The sequence below is a fragment of the Erythranthe guttata genome, chromosome 8 (genome assembly GCF_056151865.1).
Source record: "Erythranthe guttata isolate IM_541 chromosome 8, IM_541, whole genome shotgun sequence".
Lineage (NCBI taxonomy): Eukaryota > Viridiplantae > Streptophyta > Magnoliopsida > Lamiales > Phrymaceae > Erythranthe > Erythranthe guttata.
Genome location: NC_142540.1, coordinates 2,154,511 through 2,178,228, shown reverse-complemented (window position 1 = coordinate 2,178,228; position 23,718 = coordinate 2,154,511). Strand labels below are relative to the sequence as shown.

Sequence of the window (23,718 nt, the reverse complement as noted above, 5' to 3'; positions counted from 1 at the left end):
TACAGAACACACTAAATTGAACCCATCCTATATCAAAAAGATAAAAGTTTTCGGCATTTGTTTTTTTTTATGAAATGTTATTTACGGTTAGAAAATTGCTATTTGCGGTTTATAATAAAACTCCCCAAAACTTTCCAAAAAAATTTAAAAACCCCCCAAACTGCAAATAGCAAAAGAAAAAAAAGAATTTGAAAATTCGAAATCAAGCTTGAAGCAGGGTTGGGCTTCGATTTTTTGATGTAATTTCGACTATTTTATGCGTAATATGCATTGGGTAGGTCGATTACGGAACCAATTTCATGTTAAAAAGTCCTATAAATTGATTTGTAAGGCTTTTATTTTCGCAAAAAAATGTTGGAACGCCCAAGATGGGCGTTCAATTAAAAATTAATTTTTTCTTTTTTTTTTTGCACTGGACGCCCAACTCAGGCGCTCAAATGCAGCTTGCACGTCCAACTTGGGCGTGCACTGCATGAATGGGCACCCAAGTTGGGTTTTTACTCGTTTTGGGGGGGTTTTGGATTTTTTTGGAAAGTTTTGGGGTTTTAGAGAGATAAAATGTTTTTTGTTATAAACCGTAAATAGCAATTTTCAAACTGTAAAAAGCAAGTCCCTATAAAAAAGATAAAAGTCGGCATTTGTTTTTTTTTTTTCCAAATAAAATAATCATTTAATTAAAAACAAAAAGTGAGGAAAACCACTAGCCAATTTAATAGAAGCTGCGGGGCCAAGCAATAAGTTTCTGAATCAGGCCCACAGGAAAAAATGGTCAATCAGCAGGCGTTCATGCATATACCATTCCCCACAGCCTCTGTCTCTGTGTATATATATATATATATATATATATATATATATATATATATATATATATATATATATATATATATATATATATATATATATATATATATATATGTGTGGTGTCTCCTCTAATTCTAATTCTACCTCTACTTAGAAAGAATATTCTTATTATGGCTTTTATAATCTCGAAAAGGCAGCAGCCATCTTCTACCTTCTCTGATAAGTCAGAGAAACTTAGCTTCAATAATAAAGATGGCGGCGAAAATGAAAAAGTAACTGAAACAGTCTCCACACAGCTCTTACTCAAACCCTCACCGGAGAGCCTGGACAAAGAGGTGGTGCTCAGGCGGCTCCGCCACCACAAGACCATGGTTAAGGTTAAGAATGTCTTCCAGGCGGTGCTAACCCCCCCACCGTCACCGCATACTGATCGTGAACTATATGAAGAGAAATGGCTGCAACAAGGTGACTCTTTCACCTCCCCATGAATCGATGAGGTTTTCGATTTTGCCGCCGCCGGAGTTGTCTGAATGAGCGGAGGGAAACTAGCTCCGATGATGTTCAACAATTTCTTATTTAATTAAGTTTATCGTATTAATTAATTACTTGTATTACGATTGTTGTCTGTATTTCTTAGATCAATGAATCCACTGGATGTTAACGTAAGAGAACCTTCATTTTCAGTAATATATATTATAAGCAAGCTTATTTTGTTTCGTAGCTTTCGCCCATGGCGACTTTTATCGGCTTCTTGTTTTTCGATAGGACTAACCAAAAAACAAGAAGTTAGTTAGGTAAATATTAAGGGCTTGTTTGACTAAGCTCATAATCTCTTAAAAATATCGTATTGTTTAAGAGCTTATAAACTGATAAATATTTAAAAAAAGCAGTTGTTAGGGATCTTATAAATTGTTTTAAAAAAATACCTAGACCTCAATTTTTTTATATAAAACCTTATTTGCTCCATATCCAAACATCATTAAAATTAATCAGATGTAGGAGCTTATCCGATGTTCTACATAAACTTATCACCACTACACCACTAACTATGAAAAATAGAAATTAAACATATTAATTTATTTAAGTATAATACTGATTGTTGTCTGATTCTTAGATCATTAAGATAATCGAGTCATGTTAATGAATCCATTGGATTTCATTGTCAAACCTTCATTTTCTCTAATATATAATTAATTATGTAACCTTATTTTAATCAAAATTATATTATTTTATTTAATACCATAATTAATAAAGATTTCAAAAGCAAAGTTGAGCACTTCTTCCACACATCAAACAGGAATCCTACTGTCCAATGGCAATCCTTCAACTTGAATCATTTTGCAATTATTAATCATTAATTGCTTCATTAATGCCCTAATATAATATTGTCAATGATTGCATCTTTTAACCATATTTTATTTATTTAGGGTGTTTGTGTGGAAAACCTAAAAGATATTGATTATTGAATTATTATTCGGACAATGACATGCTCATAGACAAGGAATTTATCATAAACATCTTACTAACTAAAGTATTTCAACACGATCTACGTCTCTCGTATTGTTTGTAAACTACTGCACGAGCGCGAGATTTTACTCGGTGGCTGCGGTTCGTTTTGTGAAGTCCATTAGGCACAATAAATTCAAAGAATTCCTTCCTAAAATTTCAGCTTCTTTCATTTAAAGCTAATTGCCTATTATTATAATGAGGCATGCGTCTAATTCTATTACAATAATTCTTTGTATTTTGCTATCAATTCCTTTCGATTATTTGCGCTACTCGTCTTCGTCTACAACCAAAATGATCGCACCTCGTTTGGCTCTTATCGGAATTCTATTCTCGACGCTGTTTGCTTTTCATGAATGTATGGTAAATCTTTTTTTCTTTTTTTTTATTTTTTTTCTGTATCATCTTTTGATTTATTAGAGAAAGCACAGGCAGCAAAGATGCTGGAATAATGGTAGAGGGAGAAAAGCTCAAAACATTTATCAGCCCCTTAAAATGCATCAGAGTAATCTTCGTGGCTGCGAAATGTTGGCGCTGTGGTTCGAAATTGGCTAAAGTTTGCTGGACTACTTTGAAATCTTGCCGCCGCCATTGCCGCCGGTCACCACCACCACCACCGTACAGCCATCCAAAATATCAGATTTACTAATTCTCAAAAAAATAAATTTAAATTCACATGTGGATTTAAATAATCTTTGTTAAATGAAATCAATTCATTAATTGTTATAGAGCAGATATTTTTATCACAGAACTGAATTTAGTTTAAATTAATGTGATTTAAAATACATAATAAAAAATTCACCAAACAGAGAAATTGGGGAAAATGGAAAAGGAGATGAATACGGTGAATTTACTCATGATTTCTGAGCTTCCGGCCCTAAAATTCCGTTCACAACGGAAGTGGCGATCAATACTCCGACGGCTTCAGCTGCGACGACTGCGCCGGCCTGAGCCAGGCCGCTGAATCTGACAGCCGTCTCGATCTCCTCCTCCGCCGCCACTACCCCCTTCTCTGCAGCCTCAATCCCCTTCTCAGCCGCCACGATTCCCTTGTCCGCCGCCTCGAAGCCTTCCTTCACGATCTCCTCCGCCTGCTCCTCCGCCTTCCGAAGGTTGCGCCTCAGCCCGAACAGAGGTATGTCCTGCGCTCTCGAAGGCATCTCCGAAACCGTCAAAGCCGTCGTGGCGGTGAGGAGTAGCAAGCACTGCCTACGCGTCGGAAGCACCACCGCCGGCGCATGCTGTCTGGCGTGCGCCTTTCCCGGAGCGGAGTGCGGAGGGAGAGATTGTGCTACGATGAGTGAGCTTCTGCAGGCCATTGGATTTTTGTTGCGTCACCGAAAAATGATCCTCTCTCTCAATTCGTTTGGACGAACTGCGATGATTATGTATGTGGTCTGGCTTTGCCCCTGGTTCATATCTTGCAAATTTACCAAAAGCCCCCCAATCCCACAGCACACCAATAAATCAAAATCAAAATGAATTTTTTTGGGTCCGGAATAAATTAATATTTAAAAAATTGGATTTTGTTATATCAAGATAAATGGACTGGACCAAGTGAAAGGGGGTACTATACAAGCCCAAATATCTTGTTTGGCCCAATTAGTTTTTGGTTGAATGGTTTCTATTAGTTTGGGCTAATAAAGGGCCTAGTTGACTTTGGGTCAACGTGGACTTGTGCAATAATGTTGGACCAACTTGAACATATATATAAAAAAGGGGCCTTAAGATATAGGTCCCTAGTGACAAAATTTATTAGAACTAAATGACAAGTCCAACAAAACTTTTGCTTCACATCCTTTATAAAATTCATTCCAAAAATGCCCTTCCACTCAAAAATTCAAAATCTGCATTTAATAAATTTGAACTGCATTTATTATTTTATTCTGCATTTAATAGTTTCATTTATTATTTTATTTTGTTTAGTAAAATCTAACGTTTTTTTAATTCTTTTTACTTTTTTTTCATTTTAGTATGTATACAAAATTATAAAAATAAAATAATTTTTTTCCTTTTTTTTGTACATAATATTATAACAAAAACTAAAGCATGCTATTCTTTTTTTTTCATTTTTTAATCTAGTATACATATTTTTCTGTAGTAGACTATAGTATACTACGATATACTATAGTATAGTACAATTGTATACTACGGTATACTATGTTTTACTATGATGTACTATCAAACCCTAGCCGCCAACAACTCTCAGTTGTCGCCAACCCTAGCAGCCAAACGTAGCTGCCGCCAAACTCTAGCGATCATACCAAGCAAAATATCTTAAAAGATAATCAGATTCATATGCAATTAGTCAAAAAAATGTTTTCAATAATAGTTGATTCTTCAATTCACAACGTTGTTAGACACTCGTAGACTCGTAGACAACTAGGGTCATTTTCAAAACCCTACTTTTGCCATTTGGAACCCTAGCATCGCTAGCAAACGTAGACCAGCCACCATCCCGTTGTATATGCAATTCAACGCACACATACCATGAATTCATCATAACCAGCCCTAGCCACTGCTAAAAAAACAACGAAAATATCTACGCACATACTCGCCAACCCTTCCGTGATGCAATCGCCACTCCCCCAACCAAGACGAGTCAGGGACATCGCCGCCGCCGCACAAGCGCGTCTGAAATGGCCACCATCGTTGCAGATCTATTATTCCTCTGTATATTTTTAAAAATTCAGATCTAATAATTAAAAAGAAAGAAAAAGAAATTAAAAGAAAGAAAAACAGTGAATTCACATTTTTAAAAATTCAGATCTAATAATTAAAGAAAAAGAAAAAGAAATCAAAAGAAAGAAAAATAGTGAATTACATAGATTGGGGCAGGGAAGTAGAGAAAGAGAGAAAAAGAGAGAGAAGAGGTGTTGGGCGGCGCAAGAGGAGGAGTTGTGCGGCCGAATAATAGGGAGAAGTGGAGAAAGAGATAAGTAATATAATAATATTATAATGTATTTTTTTATTAATTACAACAAGGGTAGTTTTGGGTTTAAAAAAATTAAAAGGATGTGTATCAATTTTTGTTCACAATTAAGGATTTAATAAAAAAAATTTAATTGGGCTTGTTCCCTACATCTAATTAGGTTTGGTTTGAAGGGTGTCATGCATATTATCCCTATAAATAAATGTCTGTCTCTGTGGGCCTATATATTTTGTGTTGAATTTTATTTATAAAAAAATAAAAAAGAAATTGACATATAACAACTACCTCCCTTTTGTTAAAAGTGTGATTGCTAAAAAAATCCCTATACGCATTCCCATGCAGTTTGTAAATATCTAACATTCGCTCTACAAAAGGGTGTTAATGTAAGAAATCTACAAATTGAAGAGTCTAAAAACAATTATAAAAAAATTAGGGATTTTTTCATAAATATAACTTACCTCGGGGGCGATTGTAATTTACCGTAAAAAAAGAAAAAAAGGAATTTCGAATGGTTAGTTGGAAAATCACATCATCATCATATTTTAAGGCGCCAACTTTCTGATGAACAGTCACAAACTTTCATGTGATGGTGTGAAATAATATATGCTCCTAACTACTGTTTTTGTTTCATCTTGACTGGATCTACCCTCCCCACAATTGTTCTTCAACCTCAATTACATGATCATGATCAACGGCCTGGATTTTCTTGCCAAAAATAAATAACATAATCTCTGATTTTCTTTTCTTTTTTTATTAGTTGGTGTTGTTGTCACCTTTTATTTACAGTAAGTGGTTATTTGACAACCAATTAATTGAAAAAAAACACATGCAAACAAACAAACGAATAAATAAAAGAACATAGGCTTGTGTGGGCTAACTAAGTAACAAGAAAAATAATTCGTTATTTCCCAAGTCTAGGTCTTATTGATGATTTTGATGTAAAATATAATAAAAACACTATCTATATAGATATATGTGTGGATTAGATGCCCTAATTAGCAAAGCATCAAATTCAGTTCAAAATCATCAATCTTGGGATAACTATTAATTAGCAGGAAATTAAACTAGAGTTTAAATTAATAATTATTGAATTGGAAGGAATTATGTGTTACAGAGTTGAGTGCAAGAAATGTGGGAAATACTCATGGGGAGGGTGTGGAAAACATTTAACCACACTATATGCAAATATTGAAAAGGGAAAGCACTGCATCTGCAAATCTTGGCCTGGTGTTGTTATTCCAACTCAAAATCATCTTTCTGAATCTTCCTCAACCACCCAAGGTATAGATATATATATTATTTTTGGGTAAATTACAATCAACCCCTAAAATATGTCATAATAACTTTAATGTACATGTGGCGTTAGATAATTACAAACACCCCCTAAAACTAACTGAGCGTTAGAAACCCTTGCGTTAAGGGTGGTTGTAATTATCAATACCATATCATACCCACGTAATTACAATAACCACTCCCCGACATCAGGGTTTTCTAACATTCAGTTTGTTATAGGGGATGATTGTAATTTTCAATATCATATGGACCTTAAAGTTATTATAACAAACTTTAGGAGGTTGGTTGTGATTTACCCATGTTTTTTTTTCTTAATTATAGTTTCGTAATTTTACGTGATGAGAACATATATAATTTAGACTTCGATGTGTCCATTGAAAACGGTGGTAGAGCGAAAATTCATTAAATGGATGAAACACAAAGGTGGGAACCAATAAATTAAAACTTGAAATGTTTGATGAATTGGAATTGAAGCAATGAATATTTGAAATAGATATGAGGAAATTAAATTAAATTGATGGGGTCCCAATTATTCGCATATACCAAATCTGGTTGCTCTAATATAACTGCATTTTGTTGTGTGGTAACTATCGTTGGAGTATAATATACTATCTATGGAGTATCTAAATATTTTTCATGATTAGTGAATTTATTATTTAGGTATCGTGTCACATTAATTCAATGAGTACAATTTATTTATTATTTGGTGTTTTATTTAATTTATTTCATATATGAATCGACTAGTTATCGGTTATCGACCACGAAAAGTGGATCGGTTGGCCGACAAAAGCAAACCATGGCCAACCCTAACTTATGGTAGTACTTAAATAAAATACAAAATTGAAATATATTTTACAAAATAACGGATATTGAATAGTGCCATGAAAACAATGTTGCAATTTAAGCCACTAATTAAGCATGAAAATGACAAGATTATGACAAAACAAATGAGGCACAGACAATCAATCAGAAGAAGCCAGATTTTGGGCAATTATTAAAACACGACTTATTGGCAATATGTGCATAAATCGTAGTTATTATTTCAGCATTAAAAATTATTAGCTCTATTAATTTTTAATAATTATTCATTTCTGCAGAGAAAACAACATCTTGAAGATGCCTTCAGCTGAGAATAACGGAGGGCTTATTATATTGTAATTTTTATTTTATTTAAATACCCAAGTCTTATTATAAATTTTACTGAAGTGAATTATATATAATATTATGCAGTGTGCAAATTCAGGTCAATGAACATTGACCAATAATGCAAGCACTTTGTTACTACTAATTATGCATAATTATTTTTCTCTAAACCTAGTGCAGGGTGCCTTAATTATATTTAAAACTTTACACACAGTCACGGGGTTTGTGCGCTTTTTGGAGTATCTTGTTCTGATCTATGTGCTTTCTTTCTTTCCAAACCCACTGTTTACCCCTATTACTTTACCGTTAACCATTTATTAATGGCCACATAATAATAATAATAATAATTATTATTATTATTACACTAATTATTTAGCATTAATAATTTAAAATTATTAGTGTTTAATTATTTGTATTAGCAAGTGGGAAGCAAGTATTCGTCCCATGGGCACAAAATCTTGACTCGTGTTCCTCGCCCATGTTCTTCCAATTTATTTTTTAATACATCTTAATTGTTTTATTACTAATTAAATTTGATTAAGCGTGGGGTTAATTGCATGTTACGTTTTGCTTAGGTAAGTTGAAAATTGGCCTAGATCGATAGAGTTCTTTATTTACGAGACAAAAATATTTTGATTTAAGTAATTTAAAAAAATATTATATGCTCTCCGTCAGTTTATAAGCTTAACCAAACGCCCTCTCTTATCAGTTAAATTAATTTTTGAATATTGAAATAATTTTGATATTTCTAGCTTTTTGTCATTTAATTGTCCTACAAACAATGGGTCCAATATGTAATTATAGTCTAAAATAAAATGTGGCCGTCATTTAATTCCTTCAATTTCACTCACCTTTTCTATTAAGGATTATTCGTTGTAGCTAGGCTATCAATTTTCAGTTCATTCACATGCACATTTGATGACATTTATATATGTTCTTGCAAATCTGAAAATAAATTGAAGTTAATGACATTCATACTTTGGAATGTTTTTATACTCGAGTAAAACAGTTAATCTGTTGGCTGTCTGAAAAACAAAATCTTATTAGTAAATAGTATTATTAATTATACTCATAAAAATACATCCATAATTATATTCCATAGCAGCTCAATAAATATTGTACTCAGTGGTTCTCCTGGCCAGATTCAAATTATATATTTGAGCACTTATTTTTTTATTTTTTTTAATAAATTTTTCACTTATGCGAATATATAAATACATTTAATACTGTAGCTGCAGGTGGAGTATTTGTCAATTAAAATAAAAAAAAACTGAAAATTTAACTTCAAAAGATGAAATCCTTCGTCCGAACCGAAGGCTCCTCGTTGCGTTGAAATTCTCACATTGCGGCTGCTCGAACTCGATTATACCGATTTTACCACCACCGGGCCCAGGTCATATTATTAACTGTGGGTTGTGCAAACATAGAGAAATTACTACTGCTTTGTAATTTTGAAATTTGAAAGGGACTCGTGTGATATTAATTATATACCTACTTAGATGTCAGTAAATTAATACAGCAATTAATGTAAATGCAAGAAAGCGTACAAAGGGTAGATATGTTTTCATTAATGCCAAGAATGAAGAAGTGGAGCACATATACACTGTCTCTGCGTCCATTTTTGTAGCTGTAACCATTTCTTCTATTAAAAAATTAACTCAGACAATATTTTATTTTATTTTTTTATGGACCTTAGTGTTTGATTAATTCATGGAAAATACGTGACCAACTAAACCACAAGGTGTGTTTTTTGTGTTTCTGTGTTAATTTATATGATTAAATATTAATGGTTAATACATTACTAATGTAATCAACTAATTAGACCTTGTGGAAAACATATAGAAAAAGCCAATTGATAGTGTATATAATTATCGATCAACAAACTTTTCAATAGATTAGGACCTATCAACCGATTCAAGTATATCGATTGAAATTATAGGTTTGACGTTAATGAATCAATTATAGGTCGAATGTCAGTGTACAGTCACTCATGATTACAAAAATTCGCCACAGTTAACATATCTTAAATCGCGAACGAGAATGAGCGATACGAATTTATATCGTAACAAGCAACAACGAACATGTAATAACAATAGTCAAATTCGACAATTGAATGTAATTTCCAAGTTTTGGAAAAAAAAACCAGGTATTAATTACTATAATAAACTTTAATACATCAAATAAAAAATAATAAAACAAGTATGACAACCTCAAAAGGGAAAAGGAAATATCATTGGGGAATTAATTAGAGGGTTAGCCATGAATGAATGATTGATGAGGTTGGGGTTGCAATTGAGTTGAGGCCCATGCAATCCCAGCTACTTTTATAATTAATAAATCACCATCATCATATCATAGTTAAAAATCATCATAATTACCCCCAAAAAGAAAAACCAGTTTCTTTTTACTATAAAGCAAAGATTCAAAATCACACTCTTTTTTTTTTCTAAAATCCAAACAACCCTTTTTCTTTTTATTTTTCTCCCCCACCACCATTAGAGAAGATTCTGATCTGATTCAAGAAAAAGGGAAACAATCAATAACCCATCATCTTCTAGCTTTGCCTTTATCGATTTCTGCTTAAAACCCTCCCATTTGTCAATCGTCCCATCTCTCACTTAATTTCTTTCTTCCCTCTTCATTTTTCAAATCAATCTTTTTGCTACCTACTCCACCACCAAAAATCAAAACATAATCATTTTCCACAAACATAATCATTTCCATAAGAAAAGTTTTCATTTTTCAGTCAAATCCCAACTTTCCAGCTTCATGGAGGAAAGGAAAATGGCAGCAGAGAAACCCAGTTCCAAAGGCCAAGCATGGTGAGCTTCATTTTTTTTCTTCTTCTCTGAACTTGTTTTTGTCTTCAACCTGTTTGATTAAATGTCTGAACTAATTTGTTTTTTTGGGTTTCAGGTTCTGCACTACAGGTTTACCTAGTGATGTTGTAATCGAGGTTGACGATATGACTTTCCATCTTCACAAGGTCTGTCTTTTCTTCATCCTGCAAAAGAAAAAAAAAGAAAAAAAAAAAAGAGCTCACCTGAGTTTTTTTTTTTTGTATTGTTGTGTCTGTTTTCTTGTGAATAATGAATAATAGTGGTTGATTTGTTGCAGTTCCCACTAATGTCAAAAAGTAGAAAGCTTCACGAGCTCATAACAGAACAAGAGAACATGCCACTAGCAAGAAGAACAGCAAGCATCCAAACGCCGTCTGAGCACAGCCACCACTTCGACAACGACGTTGTAGAGAGAGAAGAAATCCGAGAAGAGCAGGAAAACGATGAAGATGGCGAAGAGCAGTGTCACATCACTCTCCCAGATTTCCGGGGGGTTCCGATTCGTTCGAGTCCGCCGCGAAATTCTGTTACGGCGTTAAAATAGATCTCTCCGCCACCAACGCCGCCCCACTCCGCTGCGCCGGAGAATACTTGGAGATGACGGAGGAGTACTCGGAAGACAACCTCATTTCCAAGACGGAAAGGTTTCTCTCACAGTCGGTTCTCAAAAACATCAAACACTCCATCAAAACCCTAACCGCCTGCGAAAAATTGGGGCCCATGGCGGAAGAGTTGGGGATTACGCAGAGATGCATTGAAGCCGTTGCGGCCAAAGCCGCCGCCTCAGATCCGTCGCTGTTCGGGTGGCCGGTGAACGACGGAGCTACAAACTATGAAGGTCTGAATGAAGTAAACACTCGGAGGAAATTGATTGCCGGAGCAGGAGCTCCGGCTGTAGATTCATGGCTGGACGACCTAGGGTTTTTGAGTTTGCCGTTTTTCAAACGCTTGATTTTCGCCATGAAAGCTTTGAATCTGAGTGGGGAAATTATCGAGAGTTGCTTGATTCACTACGCCAAGAAGTACATTCCCGGAATTTCGCGCACAACTCGAAAGCCGCCGCCGTCGTCGTCTTCCACCACCACCACTGCGCCGCCGACGGAGAACGAGCAGAGAGAGCTTCTAGAGACGATTATTTCGAATCTGCCGAAGGAGAAGACCACATTGCGTTCAGCATCAAACGCCACGCGGCTTTTATTTGGATTATTACGAACGGCGTATATTTTGAATGCTTCGGAAGCTTGCAGATTAACATTGGAGAAGAAAATCGGATCTCAATTAGAGCAAGCTACATTAGACGATTTGCTGATTCCGAGCTATTCGTACTTGAATGAAACGCTGTACGATGTGGATTGTGTGGAGAGAATTTTAGGGTATTTTCTCGAGGTGATGGAGGAGAGAGATCTCACTGGAATTGAAGGTGAAGATGAGAATCACAGCGTCAGATCCGCCGCGTTGATGGTGGTCGGAAAGTTAATCGACGGCTACTTGTCGGAAATTGCCTCCGACGCGAATTTGAAGCCGGAGAAATTCTTCGATCTCGCCGTAGCTCTGCCGGATCACGCCAGAGTTTTTGACGACGGACTTTATCGAGCGGTTGATGTTTATCTTAAGGTGAGAAATTTTTTTAGAAACGAAATTTATAATTAATTTTTTTTTTTTTATATATTCTGAAGATTCGAATTTCGATTTGTGAATATCCGTTAGGCGCATCCATGGATATCGGAGGTGGACAGAGAGAAGATCTGCGGGATTTTGGACTGCCAGAAACTGACGCTGGAGGCGTGCACCCACGCGGCGCAGAACGAGCGGCTGCCGCTGAGGGCGGTGGTGCAGGTGCTGTTCTTCGAGCAGCTTCAGCTCCGCCACGCCATCGCCGGAACTCTGATCGCCGGTGATTCGGGTACGGTGGTGGAGGATGGGCGGCTGTCCAGTCGCGGCGGTGGGGAGGAAGAGGAAGATGAGGAGGTGAACGAGGTGGTGGCGCGTGCGCATGATGGAGGCGGCGCGTACAGAGCGGCGGTGAGGGAGAATCAGGTGCTGCGGCTGGACATGGATAGCATGAGGACGCGGGTGCACGAGCTAGAACGGGAGTGCACCACGATGAAGAAAGCGATACAGAAGATAGACAAGACGGACCCACGGGGACACGTGGAGAAAGGTGGTTGGCGGTCCAAGTTCGGTTGCAAATTCAAGACACAAGTGTGCGATTCACACGAGCCGACTGTGGTGGACGCCAGAAAGGCCCGCGCCCACCGCCGGGAACAACATTAAATTAAAGTCCTTAATAAATTCAAATCCTTCCAATTTTTACTTTTCATTCGTCCTTTTTTTTTTTGGTTGTGTGAATATAAGTAATTTATGAGATTTGTCATTTGTTCGAAATTGGTTTTATTAAATTATTAATTAATTCAAATTGTGATGAAAAAAATAAAAAAGAGGGCCTAAAAAGTGGGCTTTATTCCGGTATATGGGAATAGTTTTGGCAGGTAGTAGAGAATAGTAGATAAAAGTGGTCACAATTCTTTTAAGATGTTTTAATTTTTGCCAGATGAAAAGGCCAAAACACCAGGTAGTGGGTGTGTGTGTGTGTATCTACACATATATCTATATATATATATTTGGTAATGCTTATCAATTTAGGTGTTTGTCGGTACTTTGTTTTCCTACCATCCTCTTTTTGGTTTAAATGCCCACATTCTTTTCTCTCACTATATATATACAAATTTATTAATGAAAAACAAAATTATTATCTCACTAAATGGGCCGTATAAAGGCCTCATACGGGAATATGTAAATCTGGCCCGATAGTTTTTTTTTTTTTTTTTGGGTCTAGCCCCTCAATACTTTTGATAAATACGGACAACCCAAGAATTGTACACATAAATCATGCATTAATGAAATTACATAAAGCCCCCAAAAATTAAAATAAACAGTTTGGATCCGTAAAACGGGCAGTGTTTTCGGGCAGGGGTACACAAGTGGCCCCCACTCCCCTTCCCTTCGGACATGGTTGAAGAAAAGAAACACAACTGCCACTCTGTTTTTTTTTCTTGTCATCTCCTATAAATACCAATTAAAAAACAAAAAAAAACTTCGGATTATATAAAATTAAATTAGCGATCAAGAATATAATCAAGAGAAAGAAAGAAAGAAAGAAAAAAAATGGGGAGAATTGATTACTTAGCGATGAAAACCGATCAAGAAACGGCTGCGTTGCTCGATTCCGACTTCAACGAGCTGAAAATCGCCGCCAAGAAACTTATCAGCCACGCCACCAAATTCGGCGCAGCCGCCGTCGGCACCAGCTTCCTCAAATGGGTCGCCTCCTTCGCTGCCATGCAAGTTCAATTTTCTCACACAACACGAAGTCTATATGTGTATATATGTGTGTATATGTAATAAAATAACAATTTCTAATAAAATTGCAGCTACCTGTTGATCTTGGATCGGACAAACTGGAGAACAAACATGCTGACGTCACTTCTGGTTCCTTATATTTTCTTCAGTCTGCCCTCAGTTCTCTTCAGCTTTCTTAGGTATATTTTATATATATATATATATATATATATATATATATATATATATATATATATATATATATATATATATATATATATAATAATAATAATAATAATCTTCACATTTAATTAGCAACTAATTATATATGAAATAACGGTACTGCAGGGGAGAAGTTGGTAAATGGATTGCATTCATAGCAGTAGTACTAAGGCTGTTCTTCCCCCGACACTTCCCGGGTAACTAGTAATAATTAAATTAAATTAAATTAAATTAAATTAAATTAAATTAAATTGTAATTAATTAATTAATTAATTAATTAATCTGGTGATATATATGTAACTACAGATTGGCTGGAGATGCCGGGATCGTTGATTCTACTACTGGTGGTTTCGCCGGATTTCTTTGCGACTACGATGAGAGAGCACTGGATCGGAGTGGCGATATGTCTTGCAATAGGCTGTTACCTAATGCAAGAGCATATCCGAGCTTCCGGAGGGTTCCGGAACTCGTTCACACAGAGCCACGGAATATCGAACACGTTGGGAATTATTCTCTTGATTGTTTTCCCGATCTGGGCTTTGCTCACACGAGTTGTCTGATGCACGTCTTCTTCGTGTGTACCTACACGAAGTTGAATATTCGGTTGGTGGGAATTCTTTGCATTGACTCTGTATTTTTTTCCTTTTTGTATAAGCTGTTGGAATTATTTAAGCTCAAGTTTGTGTGTGCACATCATTAATAATCGAGATAATCGTCGTCCATTTGTTTTCGTCGCTTTCATAGTTCATGAAATCCGAAAATGTAACAATTTGCGATATTAAAAAGAAGAGAGAATTTATTAAATTGTATGAATTTCGGAATTATGTTGAAATTAGTCTATGCAACCTATCAAAAGCTCTTACGTGTGGAATTAGTCTATCAATTCCCTTTATGAAATGCTGCATTAGGTGAAATGCACCGATAATTACATAAATAATGACCCACTCAGTACACATACATGTGGGTGTGTGTGTTTTTATGCCTACATCATTGGTACGAAATCACTCACATGTATCGCATTAAGTATAGCAACTACAAAACGGTATGACAGAACAAACAAACTAGTATTAATTATGATTGTTTTTCTAAAGAAAATTATAGAAGAATACTAAGAAGAAATACAAGTTGAGGGGCCAAAATTGAATTTTGGTACAAGATTAAGCTCGAAATTAAATTATCTAACCAACATTTTCAATAAATGTTCGACTTTATAGTAATTTTTTTAAAAAAAAGAGATCAACTCATTTTCAATGAATAAAAAACATAATCAACTTGTTTATAGTGATAAAGAATAATGCGTATATGATGAATATAGTTGGGCTTAATTACACCCATAATTATTAATTAGTGATTAACGATTAAGTTAAGGAAGTCGGGCCAGCCCAAATAAATGTTAGGTCAATTGCGGGCTGTCGTCTAAGCGCAAACCCTAACCCAAACCCTAGAAATGAAAATCGAAAATCAGCATAAGTACATGAAGCTATCGCAAGTAGAATCGATCAAATTACAGCTGCCACTTCTCTCAATTGCCCTATCCCACTCTCCTCACACTTCAATCATCTCTAATTCTACTCGTTTTTCCCCCAAAATTCAGGTATTTATAAGCGAATCGTTTTTCTATCTCTGTAATCAATTTTTTTTTTGTGTTTCTCGGTGATGAACAATCTAAGATGACGAGTCCGATCGAAATCCATTCGTTATAAAATCGTGACGACGAAACGAGGCATTTGTCTGAGAGAAACCCCAATTTCGACCAAAGATTTAATTTTTAGTATTTTTTTTCAACCAAAGATTTCATTTTTATTGTATTCTTGGTTGAATAATACAGTCTTTGTTTATGCAAGTTTATTTGTGGTGGGCACAATGAGGATAAACAGTTGATCTGAAAAAATCATTGATTGTATTTTCAACCTCCTACTCATTCTGAGTGCCCTCTACTTCAATTCATCTTTCTTATTTTGCAGTTTTTTATTTTGATTTTGAAAATTAAATAAATTTTATTTTTCTTACCACTATTTCAAGTATTTTCTCATGTGCCATCATTGCTAAATGCTAATCAATTGTGAAGTTTGTTTAAAGTCTTGTTGTGGCCATGAGGAATTGTTTTATTTATTCATATTTGAGAGTTATAAGTTATAATTCCAAATGCTTTGAAAAAATAATTGTTTTTTTAAATATGAAAATGTGGCAATGATGATAAAATCTAACACTCCCTTTTGTGGGATTGAGGTAACCTCTCAAATCGTTTCATTTGAGTAGGGAACTATGATTTGTTTTTCAAGCACTTTTGAGCCACTTTTATGTTCCTCTTCCTTTTAAATTACATTTTTTATTTATATATATATATATATATATATATATATATATATTATATAAAATATATTATAAAATATATTGCATATTATTTTAGTACTATTTCACACGAGTTGGGCCTTGTGAAGTTAGTCTTGTTATTTGGAGTATGAAGTTGGGCCATAATTTGATGAAGAGGCCCAAATGGGTGAATCGTTGACCACCCACAGAATCGTGTTATTAGGGAGTTTTTTTTTTTTTTTTAGTAATTACTAAAACTATGTTTTAAACTTAAGTGTTACTGAACAAATGTACAGCCAGTATTGTTTGACAAAGAATGTGAAATATTTCAGCATTAAACCTATTTTTTTTTAATCATTGTAAATTTATGGTTATCATGCCAAGTGCCAACAACTGAATGAAGCAATGAAGGCTTAATTATGTGTTTCATGTAATAATCATTTAACATTATAGTGAAAGATGAAAAAAATGTAATCTTTCTGAAATTATTTGATGTGCTACAGTACCATTAAAAATATATATAACGGTAAATTACAAACACCCCCTGAGATATGGTCAATTTACAAAACAAACCCTCTTGTTTGGATAATTACATTTAGAGTAAAAAGCAGTTTACCCCCTAAACTAAGGGCCGATTTGCACTTTACCCCCCAAACAAAAAAAATTTGCACGTTTTTACCTGAACTCGTTAATACGTTGCACGGTGCCCCCTAAACTCAATTTTCCGGCAATTTTGAACGGAATGTTAAATCATATGCGTTGCACGTGCAATTTACAGGGGTAAATTTGTCCATTTACTTAAATTCTATATATTAATATAAAATAATCATTTAAAAAAAAAAGGAAAAAATCAAAACACCTGCCACATGCTTTTTTTATCTTTCTTTTTTATTCTCCATTTTATTCCCTCGTTCTATTTCTTCTTCTTTGCCGTTCATTTATCCTCCGCCGCCGCCTCCAATTCCCAGCACTTCGGCCGCCGCGATTTACCTGACCAACTCCAGCACAACAACTGAGAACGGACTCCAACAACAAGACCCACCCCCAAATCCCAGCCCATATCCCCAGACCACAACCTAGCCGGCTAGCCCACAACCGCCCACCATCCCATTGTTAAACTACTCTGTTTTGCCGGCGACGAGGCTAATCAAGGTGGCGAAGCCGTGGAACTTGGACTGACGAAGGAGCCTGTCAAAACTTCAGCGGCGAAATCGAAAAAGGAAGCACGTGTTAAGAACAAGATCAACATCAACAAAAATGGGGTAAAATTGGGGAGGCTGAGAGAATTGGTGATGGGGACACTTATGATTTCGATTTCTCTCTCTAGGGAAGAATCGAGGACATTTATGATTTGACACCAACCTCTTCTCCGGCAGAAAGCCCAACGACATACTTCTCTCCCTCGACGACAATCAGTCCATCCAAGAGGTCTTCCTCGGAGCTCGAATTTCATGGGTCAATCAAATCGAAAGAGACCATCGGAACCAGGTTGTTTCTCGGAATTTTGTCATGAGAATAAAAAAAAGGGATAAGCGGAGGGTACTGAAACCTTATCTTCAACACATACACACAGTCTCCGACGATATCGAGCAGAGGGGGATTTACAATAACCGGAAGCAACGGCAGGTGGAAATCGGTTCCTTTCAATCACCCGGCGAGTTTCGACTCGCTCGTAATCGACCCAGACGTGAAAGCCAAAATAAGCAACGATTTGGAAATGTTTCAGAAATCGAAGCAGGTTTTCGAGGATTTAGATCGTTATGTGTCGGACAGATCGAGGTCGAGGATTACGTCATCCGGTCTGATGAATTTCATGGATGGGCTGTTGAATTCTGAGGATGAGAGAATTATGATTTTCACGAAGGAATCGATTCAGCCCTCTTGCGTCCTGGGAGAATCGATATGCACATCCATTTTCCGATGGAGGAGATAAAACGAACAAGAAAGAAAAAGAAGAAATAGAACAGTGAAAAAAGGGAGGAAAGAAAAGGAAAAAAAAAGGCCTGTGGTGGGTGTTTTTCTTTTTTTCTTTTATTATAAATTATTATTTTATATTTAATATATACAATTTAAGAATGGACAAATTTACCCCTGTAAATTGCACGTGCAACGCATATGATTTAACATTCCGTTCAAAATTGCCGGAAAATTGAGTTTAGGGGGCACCGTGCAACGAATTAACGAGTTAAGGTAAAAACGTGCAAATTTTTTTTGTTTGGGGGGTAAAGTGCAAATCGGCCCTTAGTTTAGGGGGTAAACTGCTTTTTACTCTTACATTTACCCCCCTCAACTATGTTTTTTTCTTACGCCTCCACCAAATTCAACATAAACATCTAGATTTCGTGGAATATGCTGTAGTTTGTACTCGTTTTGTATAAAAATACAATTTTTGATGCACCACAATCTGATATGTACAAGCCAAAAAACATATATTATGATCATCTTGCTTCAAAATGTCGAGTTCGAATGAGATAAAACCGGTAGAAAAGTGATAATATTTCATATAATCTCGAAAATTCCACTAAATTTGAGGAGTTAAGGGGTGGTTGTAATTATCCAAACAAGACGGAGATTTTCGTAATTTGATCATACCTCAGGGATGGTTGTAATTTACGCCATATATAATAGGAATTAGGATCAAGAAATAACATATGGGGTAAAATAGAAAATCAGATTTATAAACGTGGCTGTCAATCCACATAAACTCCCCCATGGGAGAAGTAAAGTAAATACTAAATAATATATTTATCCAGAAAACCAGGAAATCCACGTGGCAAGCCACAGAACCAGTGACACCAGATGAGATCAACCAATGAAAAAACACCTTATCCTATCTCTTATCTCAAAGAAAAACACTCAAATCACAGCAAAACCACCAACATAATCTGCTCTCCTTCAGACCACACTTCCCACTTTGTAATAAGAAGAAACAAAAGAGTAAAAAAAGAGAGAGAGAGAGAGAGAACATAAAAATGGCAACCTCACTACAGGCGGCTGCCACCCTCATGCAGCCGACGAAAGTCGGCGTCTCAGCCAGAAGCAGCCTACAGCTCCGATCAGTTCAAAACGTCAGCAGGTCATTCGGCTTCGAACCGGCCGGTTCAAGGCTCACCTGCTCTCTTCAGTCCGATCTCAAAGACTTGGCCCAGAAATGCACCGATGCCGCCAAGATTGCCGGCTTCGCTCTCGCCACTTCTGCACTCGTTGCCTCGGTATCTCCAATATTCTTTCATGTTCATTAAATATCTGCAACTTAAATTAACTAGAGATTTATTTTTGGATTTGATTTTCTTATGATTGCCTGTATTATAGATGAATAGTTCATAATCATATTGTAGAAAAATTGTTAATACAATCTATATCGAGAATTGAATCAAGATTCACCCTGTGTTTTTGGTAGGGAGCAAGTGCTGAAGGAGTTCCGAAGAGGCTAACCTTCGACGAAATCCAGAGCAAGACCTACATGGAAGTGAAGGGAACCGGAACAGCCAACCAGTGCCCCACCCTAGACGGTGGTTCCGACAGCTTCGCCTTCAAATCCGGCAAGTACACCGCCAAGAAGTTCTGCCTCGAGCCAACCTCATTCACCGTCAAGGCCGAAGGCGTAAGCAAGAACTCACCAGCTGAGTTCCAGAAGACCAAGCTCATGACCCGTTTGACCTACACCCTGGACGAAATCGAGGGACCCTTCGAGGTATCTCAGGACGGTACAGTCAAGTTCGAGGAGAAGGACGGAATAGACTACGCAGCAGTTACGGTGCAGCTCCCTGGAGGCGAGCGCGTCCCGTTCCTCTTCACGATCAAGCAGCTCGTGGCATCTGGCAAACCCGAGAGCTTCACCGGAGAGTTCCTTGTACCCTCGTACAGAGGATCTTCCTTCCTTGACCCAAAGGGCAGAGGTGGGTCCACTGGTTACGACAACGCTGTTGCGTTGCCAGCTGGCGGGAGGGGAGATGAGGAGGAGCTTGAGAAGGAGAACAACAAGAATGTGGCTGCTTTGACTGGGAAGATCACTTTGAGTGTGACCAAGAGCAAGCCCGAGACTGGAGAGGTTATTGGAGTGTTCGAGAGCATTCAGCCATCTGATACTGATTTGGGTTCCAAGGCCCCCAAAGATGTGAAGATTCAAGGTGTGTGGTATGCACAGCTCGACTCGTAGACTCTGTTATTTGATGTTTGTTGTAATGATTCTTCGGTTTTTGAGTTTTTGCTGTAACTGGGAAAAAAAAAGGGGATCATTGAAACTCCATTTATAGTGTTGGAGAAGAACTGAGATCACTATCATGCTTTGTATATTAGTGTTGTTTTTCTTTCAATCAATATATGTTCTTCAAATGATGATTAATGAAAGCAACTTGAACATGTTTAATGGAACTTACCAACTATATGCAGAATGACTATAATTGGACATAGCAGAAGAAATCGACGATAACATAGTAAATTCTCGAGCGTAAATAGTTATACCTTCTCATGGGAACATCTTCTCGTTTATTGCGATTTGATGATCTTTATTCTACATATTTCTTGTCCATGGTTTTTTGACGAAACTGTATAGAATTTGGTTGCGTTTCACAGTATTCGATCCACTAGAAAACTCCAATAGTATGCTTCATCTTAATCAAATTCGAAGTGTGGTGTCACCAAAAATCACCACAAGAACATATCCCATCCGTAAAATGGTGAAACCTCAAAGAGTCTCTAACAATCACTTGCACTCCTACAAACTTCGCTATGAACTTAATAGTGCTGTGACAATCACCGCATATCCTCAAATTCTTAAACACTGTAACGGAAGATTCGCCTTTCAAATGGAGTATACCAAAAGCAACAGCCAGCTTCTCGCTATGATTGCACAGACTATCTTCCTGCTCCTCCCCATCCAAATCTTGTAGAACAAACTCGGTATCAGGAAAATATCCAGCTAATTTCATCTTCAACCGTATTTCATCCAAAAATTTATAGATGTCATCGATCTTATCGTTACTCTTATCACCAACAACAAACGTATACACTCGATTCTTCACTCGAACCCAACTGCAGCCAGGAACTTTCCTAATCCCTCTGTCTCTCATCAACTTCCTCGTTTCAGAAGCTTCTCCCCACAGTTTGGCACTCACAAGGATGTTGAAGAGTAAAACATAATTCCCAGGATTATTCGGCTCAATTTCAAGTAATCGGTTTGCAGCAGTTCGCCCTAGATCCACATTCTTATATATCCGACACCCTCCAAGTAAAGCTCCCCATGCACTTGGAGTTGGTTCAACAGGCATTTCTTGGATGAATTCATATGCCTCTGCTAAACGACCGCCACGGCTAAGAACATCAACCATGCAGGAATAATGCTCTACATCAGGTTCAACCTTATGATCCTTACTCATCGAATGGAAAATCGAGAGCCCCTCATCCACCATCTGTGAGTGGCTACAACCGGATAGAACACCTGTAAAAGTAACGGAGTTAGGTTTCACACCTAAGCCCACCATTTCATTGAAGAGCGATAAAGCTTCCTCTCCCCGGCCATGCATCGAGTTAGCAAGAATAATTGTGTTCCATGCAACAGTGTCCTTCAACGGCATCGTACAAAATAGTCGTTTGGACATTTCTAAGTCACCACTCTTGGCATATATGAACATTAGTGCAGTACTGGCTGCCAAATCATCCATAAAACAGTGTCTGAAAATATACGCATGAATCTCCCTTCCTCCCTTCCAAACTTCTAACATAGTACAAGCAGTTAACAGGCTTGTAATGGTGATTTGATTGGGCTTGCATCCTAGTTTTTGCATGTCTCCAAGTAACTCTATTACTTCTTGTGCTTTTCCATTATCAGCGCACCCAGAAATGACGGAATTCCAAGAAACAATGTCTAACTTGACTCCTTGGCTTCTCATCTGAAGGAACTTGTTAAGTGCCTTTGTGCAGTCGCCGTTCGAAAAATATGCTGATATAATGACATTCCATGACACAACATCAAGCTGCGGCGTGTTATTAAACACTAATTCAGCATTCTTAATGCTCGAACAGCTAGAATACATATCCACAAGTGCACTATTCACAAACACATTATCTCCCATCCCATTCGTGATACCAAAACCATGAATCTCTCTCCCAAAATTTAAATACTTCAAATCCGAGCAAGCAGGAAGTATGGAAGACAATGTCATTGCGTTAGGCCTAGTTCCACTCAGACCCATTTGTCGGAAAACCCGAAGAGCTTTTATTGGAAGCCCGCAGTTAACGTAACAAGAGCAAAACGATGTCCAAGTAATCACATCCTTCATCTTTAAATCATCAAAGACTCTTTCTGCACCTTCAGAATACTTGCATTTCCCATACATGTCAATCAAAGCATTTCCCAACAGCAAATCTGAACTAACCCTGTAGTTCACAGCATCGAAATGAACTTCTTTCGCCTTCACTAAATCCCCCGAAACTGCACATGCCTTGGCAACGGCTAAAATGGCAAACTTATCCGGATTAATCTTTCTGCTGTTTCTCAGTTCAGTATAAAGTTTTATCGCTTCTCGACATCGACCACTCTTCGTATAAGCTGAAATCAACAATGTCCACGACTGTACATCTGGGTGGGAAATTCCATCAAACAGTTGGCGGGCGCGCGCTAAATCTCCCGAATTCAAATACTTCTTGATGAAATTGATATTCAAATGAGGTGGGAGATTCGTGGGTACCTTTGAAAGCATCTGATTGTCAGCATTCGATCGCAAAACGAAGATTCCAGAAAATTAGAAGACCCCTTTCGTGTAAAGTAAAACAAAGGGTTGAACTCGAGTCATGAATCAAACTGTCGGCAATTAAGAGTTTACCAGTACCTAAGCCACAAACCTACTTGTCTAAAGAAAACAAGAAAGAATAATTGATGGCCCCCATGAAAGAGATTTAGAGTAATTTATTTGATTGCTCAATAATTTAATGGTGGAGGAGAATAGCCGGAGTTGGAGCTGCCGCCTGCTAATTTGAAAAAGACTGCCCACCACACTTTGCAAAGTCGCATTTACCTTTACAACGTTTTTCATTCATTTCCTTTTTTTTTTCCTCTTCAATTATTTGACCATCTTTTTACTTAATTTGTTCCATTCAATAATTACACAAGTTACCACTTTATTATATTAATAGTTATGTAAATGCTACAATATTAAAGAAGCAATGTACTGAAATTCTAGAATTATGTGTTACTATAGTAAAAATTGAATTGATTTGATATGGGCTGGATTGCCCAAAAGCCGAAATAGTAAAGTGATATAGACTAGAGAAAAGGTTCACTTGACACTTTAAAGGAGGCAACATCATCTGCGAGCCCTTCCCGTTTGA

General features: G+C 36.8%; 5 protein-coding genes, 1 long non-coding RNA gene and 1 other non-coding gene across 8 annotated transcripts; 4 read left to right on the top strand and 3 right to left on the bottom strand.

The window, feature by feature from the left end:
- Positions 1-3,001: 3,001 nt before the first annotated feature.
- On the bottom strand, positions 3,002-3,756 carry YCF37 (homolog of Synechocystis YCF37). Its single transcript, XM_012997348.2, has one exon. The coding sequence runs from the start codon at positions 3,624-3,626 to the stop codon at positions 3,162-3,164; it is 465 nt and encodes a 154-aa protein (XP_012852802.2). The 5' UTR covers positions 3,627-3,756; the 3' UTR covers positions 3,002-3,161.
- An 850-nt stretch (positions 3,757-4,606) lies between these two features.
- On the bottom strand, positions 4,607-5,196 carry LOC105973697 (uncharacterized). The gene is made up of 2 exons (XR_001174274.2): positions 5,132-5,196; positions 4,607-4,978 (listed from the first exon to the last, which is right to left on the bottom strand). It is a non-coding gene; the product is annotated as an uncharacterized LOC105973697 (long non-coding RNA).
- Positions 5,197-9,875: 4,679 nt separating this feature from the next.
- On the top strand, positions 9,876-12,900 carry LOC105972383 (Phototropic-responsive NPH3 family protein). Its single transcript, XM_012997336.2, has 4 exons — positions 9,876-10,497; positions 10,592-10,661; positions 10,793-12,129; positions 12,223-12,900. Exons 3-4 carry the CDS (start codon positions 11,113-11,115, stop codon positions 12,787-12,789), a joined length of 1,584 nt encoding a protein of 527 aa, XP_012852790.2. The 5' UTR covers positions 9,876-10,497; positions 10,592-10,661; positions 10,793-11,112; the 3' UTR covers positions 12,790-12,900.
- A 706-nt stretch (positions 12,901-13,606) lies between these two features.
- LOC105975512 (Cold acclimation protein WCOR413 family) lies at positions 13,607-14,798 on the top strand. The gene is made up of 4 exons (XM_013000712.2): positions 13,607-13,856; positions 13,947-14,054; positions 14,203-14,273; positions 14,383-14,798. The coding sequence occupies exons 1-4, from the start codon at positions 13,681-13,683 to the stop codon at positions 14,634-14,636; spliced, it is 609 nt and encodes a 202-aa protein (XP_012856166.1). The 5' UTR covers positions 13,607-13,680; the 3' UTR covers positions 14,637-14,798.
- Positions 14,799-15,724: 926 nt separating this feature from the next.
- Positions 15,725-15,816, top strand: LOC148768296 (small nucleolar RNA SNOR75). Its single transcript, XR_016033330.1, has one exon. It is a non-coding gene; the product is annotated as a small nucleolar RNA SNOR75 (small nucleolar RNA).
- A 3,226-nt stretch (positions 15,817-19,042) lies between these two features.
- On the top strand, positions 19,043-20,724 carry LOC105972371 (oxygen-evolving enhancer protein 1, chloroplastic). The gene is made up of 2 exons (XM_012997325.2): positions 19,043-19,601; positions 19,790-20,724. Exons 1-2 carry the CDS (start codon positions 19,362-19,364, stop codon positions 20,546-20,548), a joined length of 999 nt encoding a protein of 332 aa, XP_012852779.2. The 5' UTR covers positions 19,043-19,361; the 3' UTR covers positions 20,549-20,724.
- LOC105972361 (pentatricopeptide repeat-containing protein At1g20230) lies at positions 19,283-23,389 on the bottom strand. 2 transcript variants are annotated; one of them, XM_088821582.1, is made up of 2 exons: positions 23,079-23,389; positions 19,283-22,969 (listed from the first exon to the last, which is right to left on the bottom strand). In XM_088821582.1, the coding sequence occupies exon 2, from the start codon at positions 22,725-22,727 to the stop codon at positions 21,027-21,029; it is 1,701 nt and encodes a 566-aa protein (XP_088677708.1). In that variant the 5' UTR covers positions 22,728-22,969; positions 23,079-23,389; the 3' UTR covers positions 19,283-21,026. The 2 variants fall into 2 exon arrangements, with proteins under 2 accessions (XP_088677708.1, XP_012852768.2); XM_012997314.2 differs by having other exon boundaries at positions 19,283-23,368.
- Between the last annotated feature and the right edge of the window lie 329 nt (positions 23,390-23,718).

Bases quoted from the DNA above. Each gene is read 5' to 3' on its own strand.
- LOC105972383 (XM_012997336.2), top strand. From the start codon at position 11,113: ATGACGGAGGAGTACTCGGAAGACAACCTCATTTCCAAGACGGAAAGG. The intron at 12,130-12,222 runs GTGAGAAATTTT...AATATCCGTTAG, and splicing joins CGGTTGATGTTTATCTTAAG to GCGCATCCATGGATATCGGA.
- YCF37 (XM_012997348.2), bottom strand. From the start codon at position 3,626: ATGGCCTGCAGAAGCTCACTCATCGTAGCACAATCTCTCCCTCCGCAC.
- LOC105975512 (XM_013000712.2), top strand. From the start codon at position 13,681: ATGGGGAGAATTGATTACTTAGCGATGAAAACCGATCAAGAAACGGCT. The intron at 13,857-13,946 runs GCAAGTTCAATT...ATAAAATTGCAG, and splicing joins GTCGCCTCCTTCGCTGCCAT to CTACCTGTTGATCTTGGATC. The intron at 14,274-14,382 runs GTAACTAGTAAT...ATGTAACTACAG, and splicing joins CTTCCCCCGACACTTCCCGG to ATTGGCTGGAGATGCCGGGA.
- LOC105972371 (XM_012997325.2), top strand. From the start codon at position 19,362: ATGGCAACCTCACTACAGGCGGCTGCCACCCTCATGCAGCCGACGAAA. The intron at 19,602-19,789 runs GTATCTCCAATA...TGTTTTTGGTAG, and splicing joins CTTCTGCACTCGTTGCCTCG to GGAGCAAGTGCTGAAGGAGT.
- LOC105972361 (XM_012997314.2), bottom strand. From the start codon at position 23,090: ATGCTTTCAAAGGTACCCACGAATCTCCCACCTCATTTGAATATCAAT.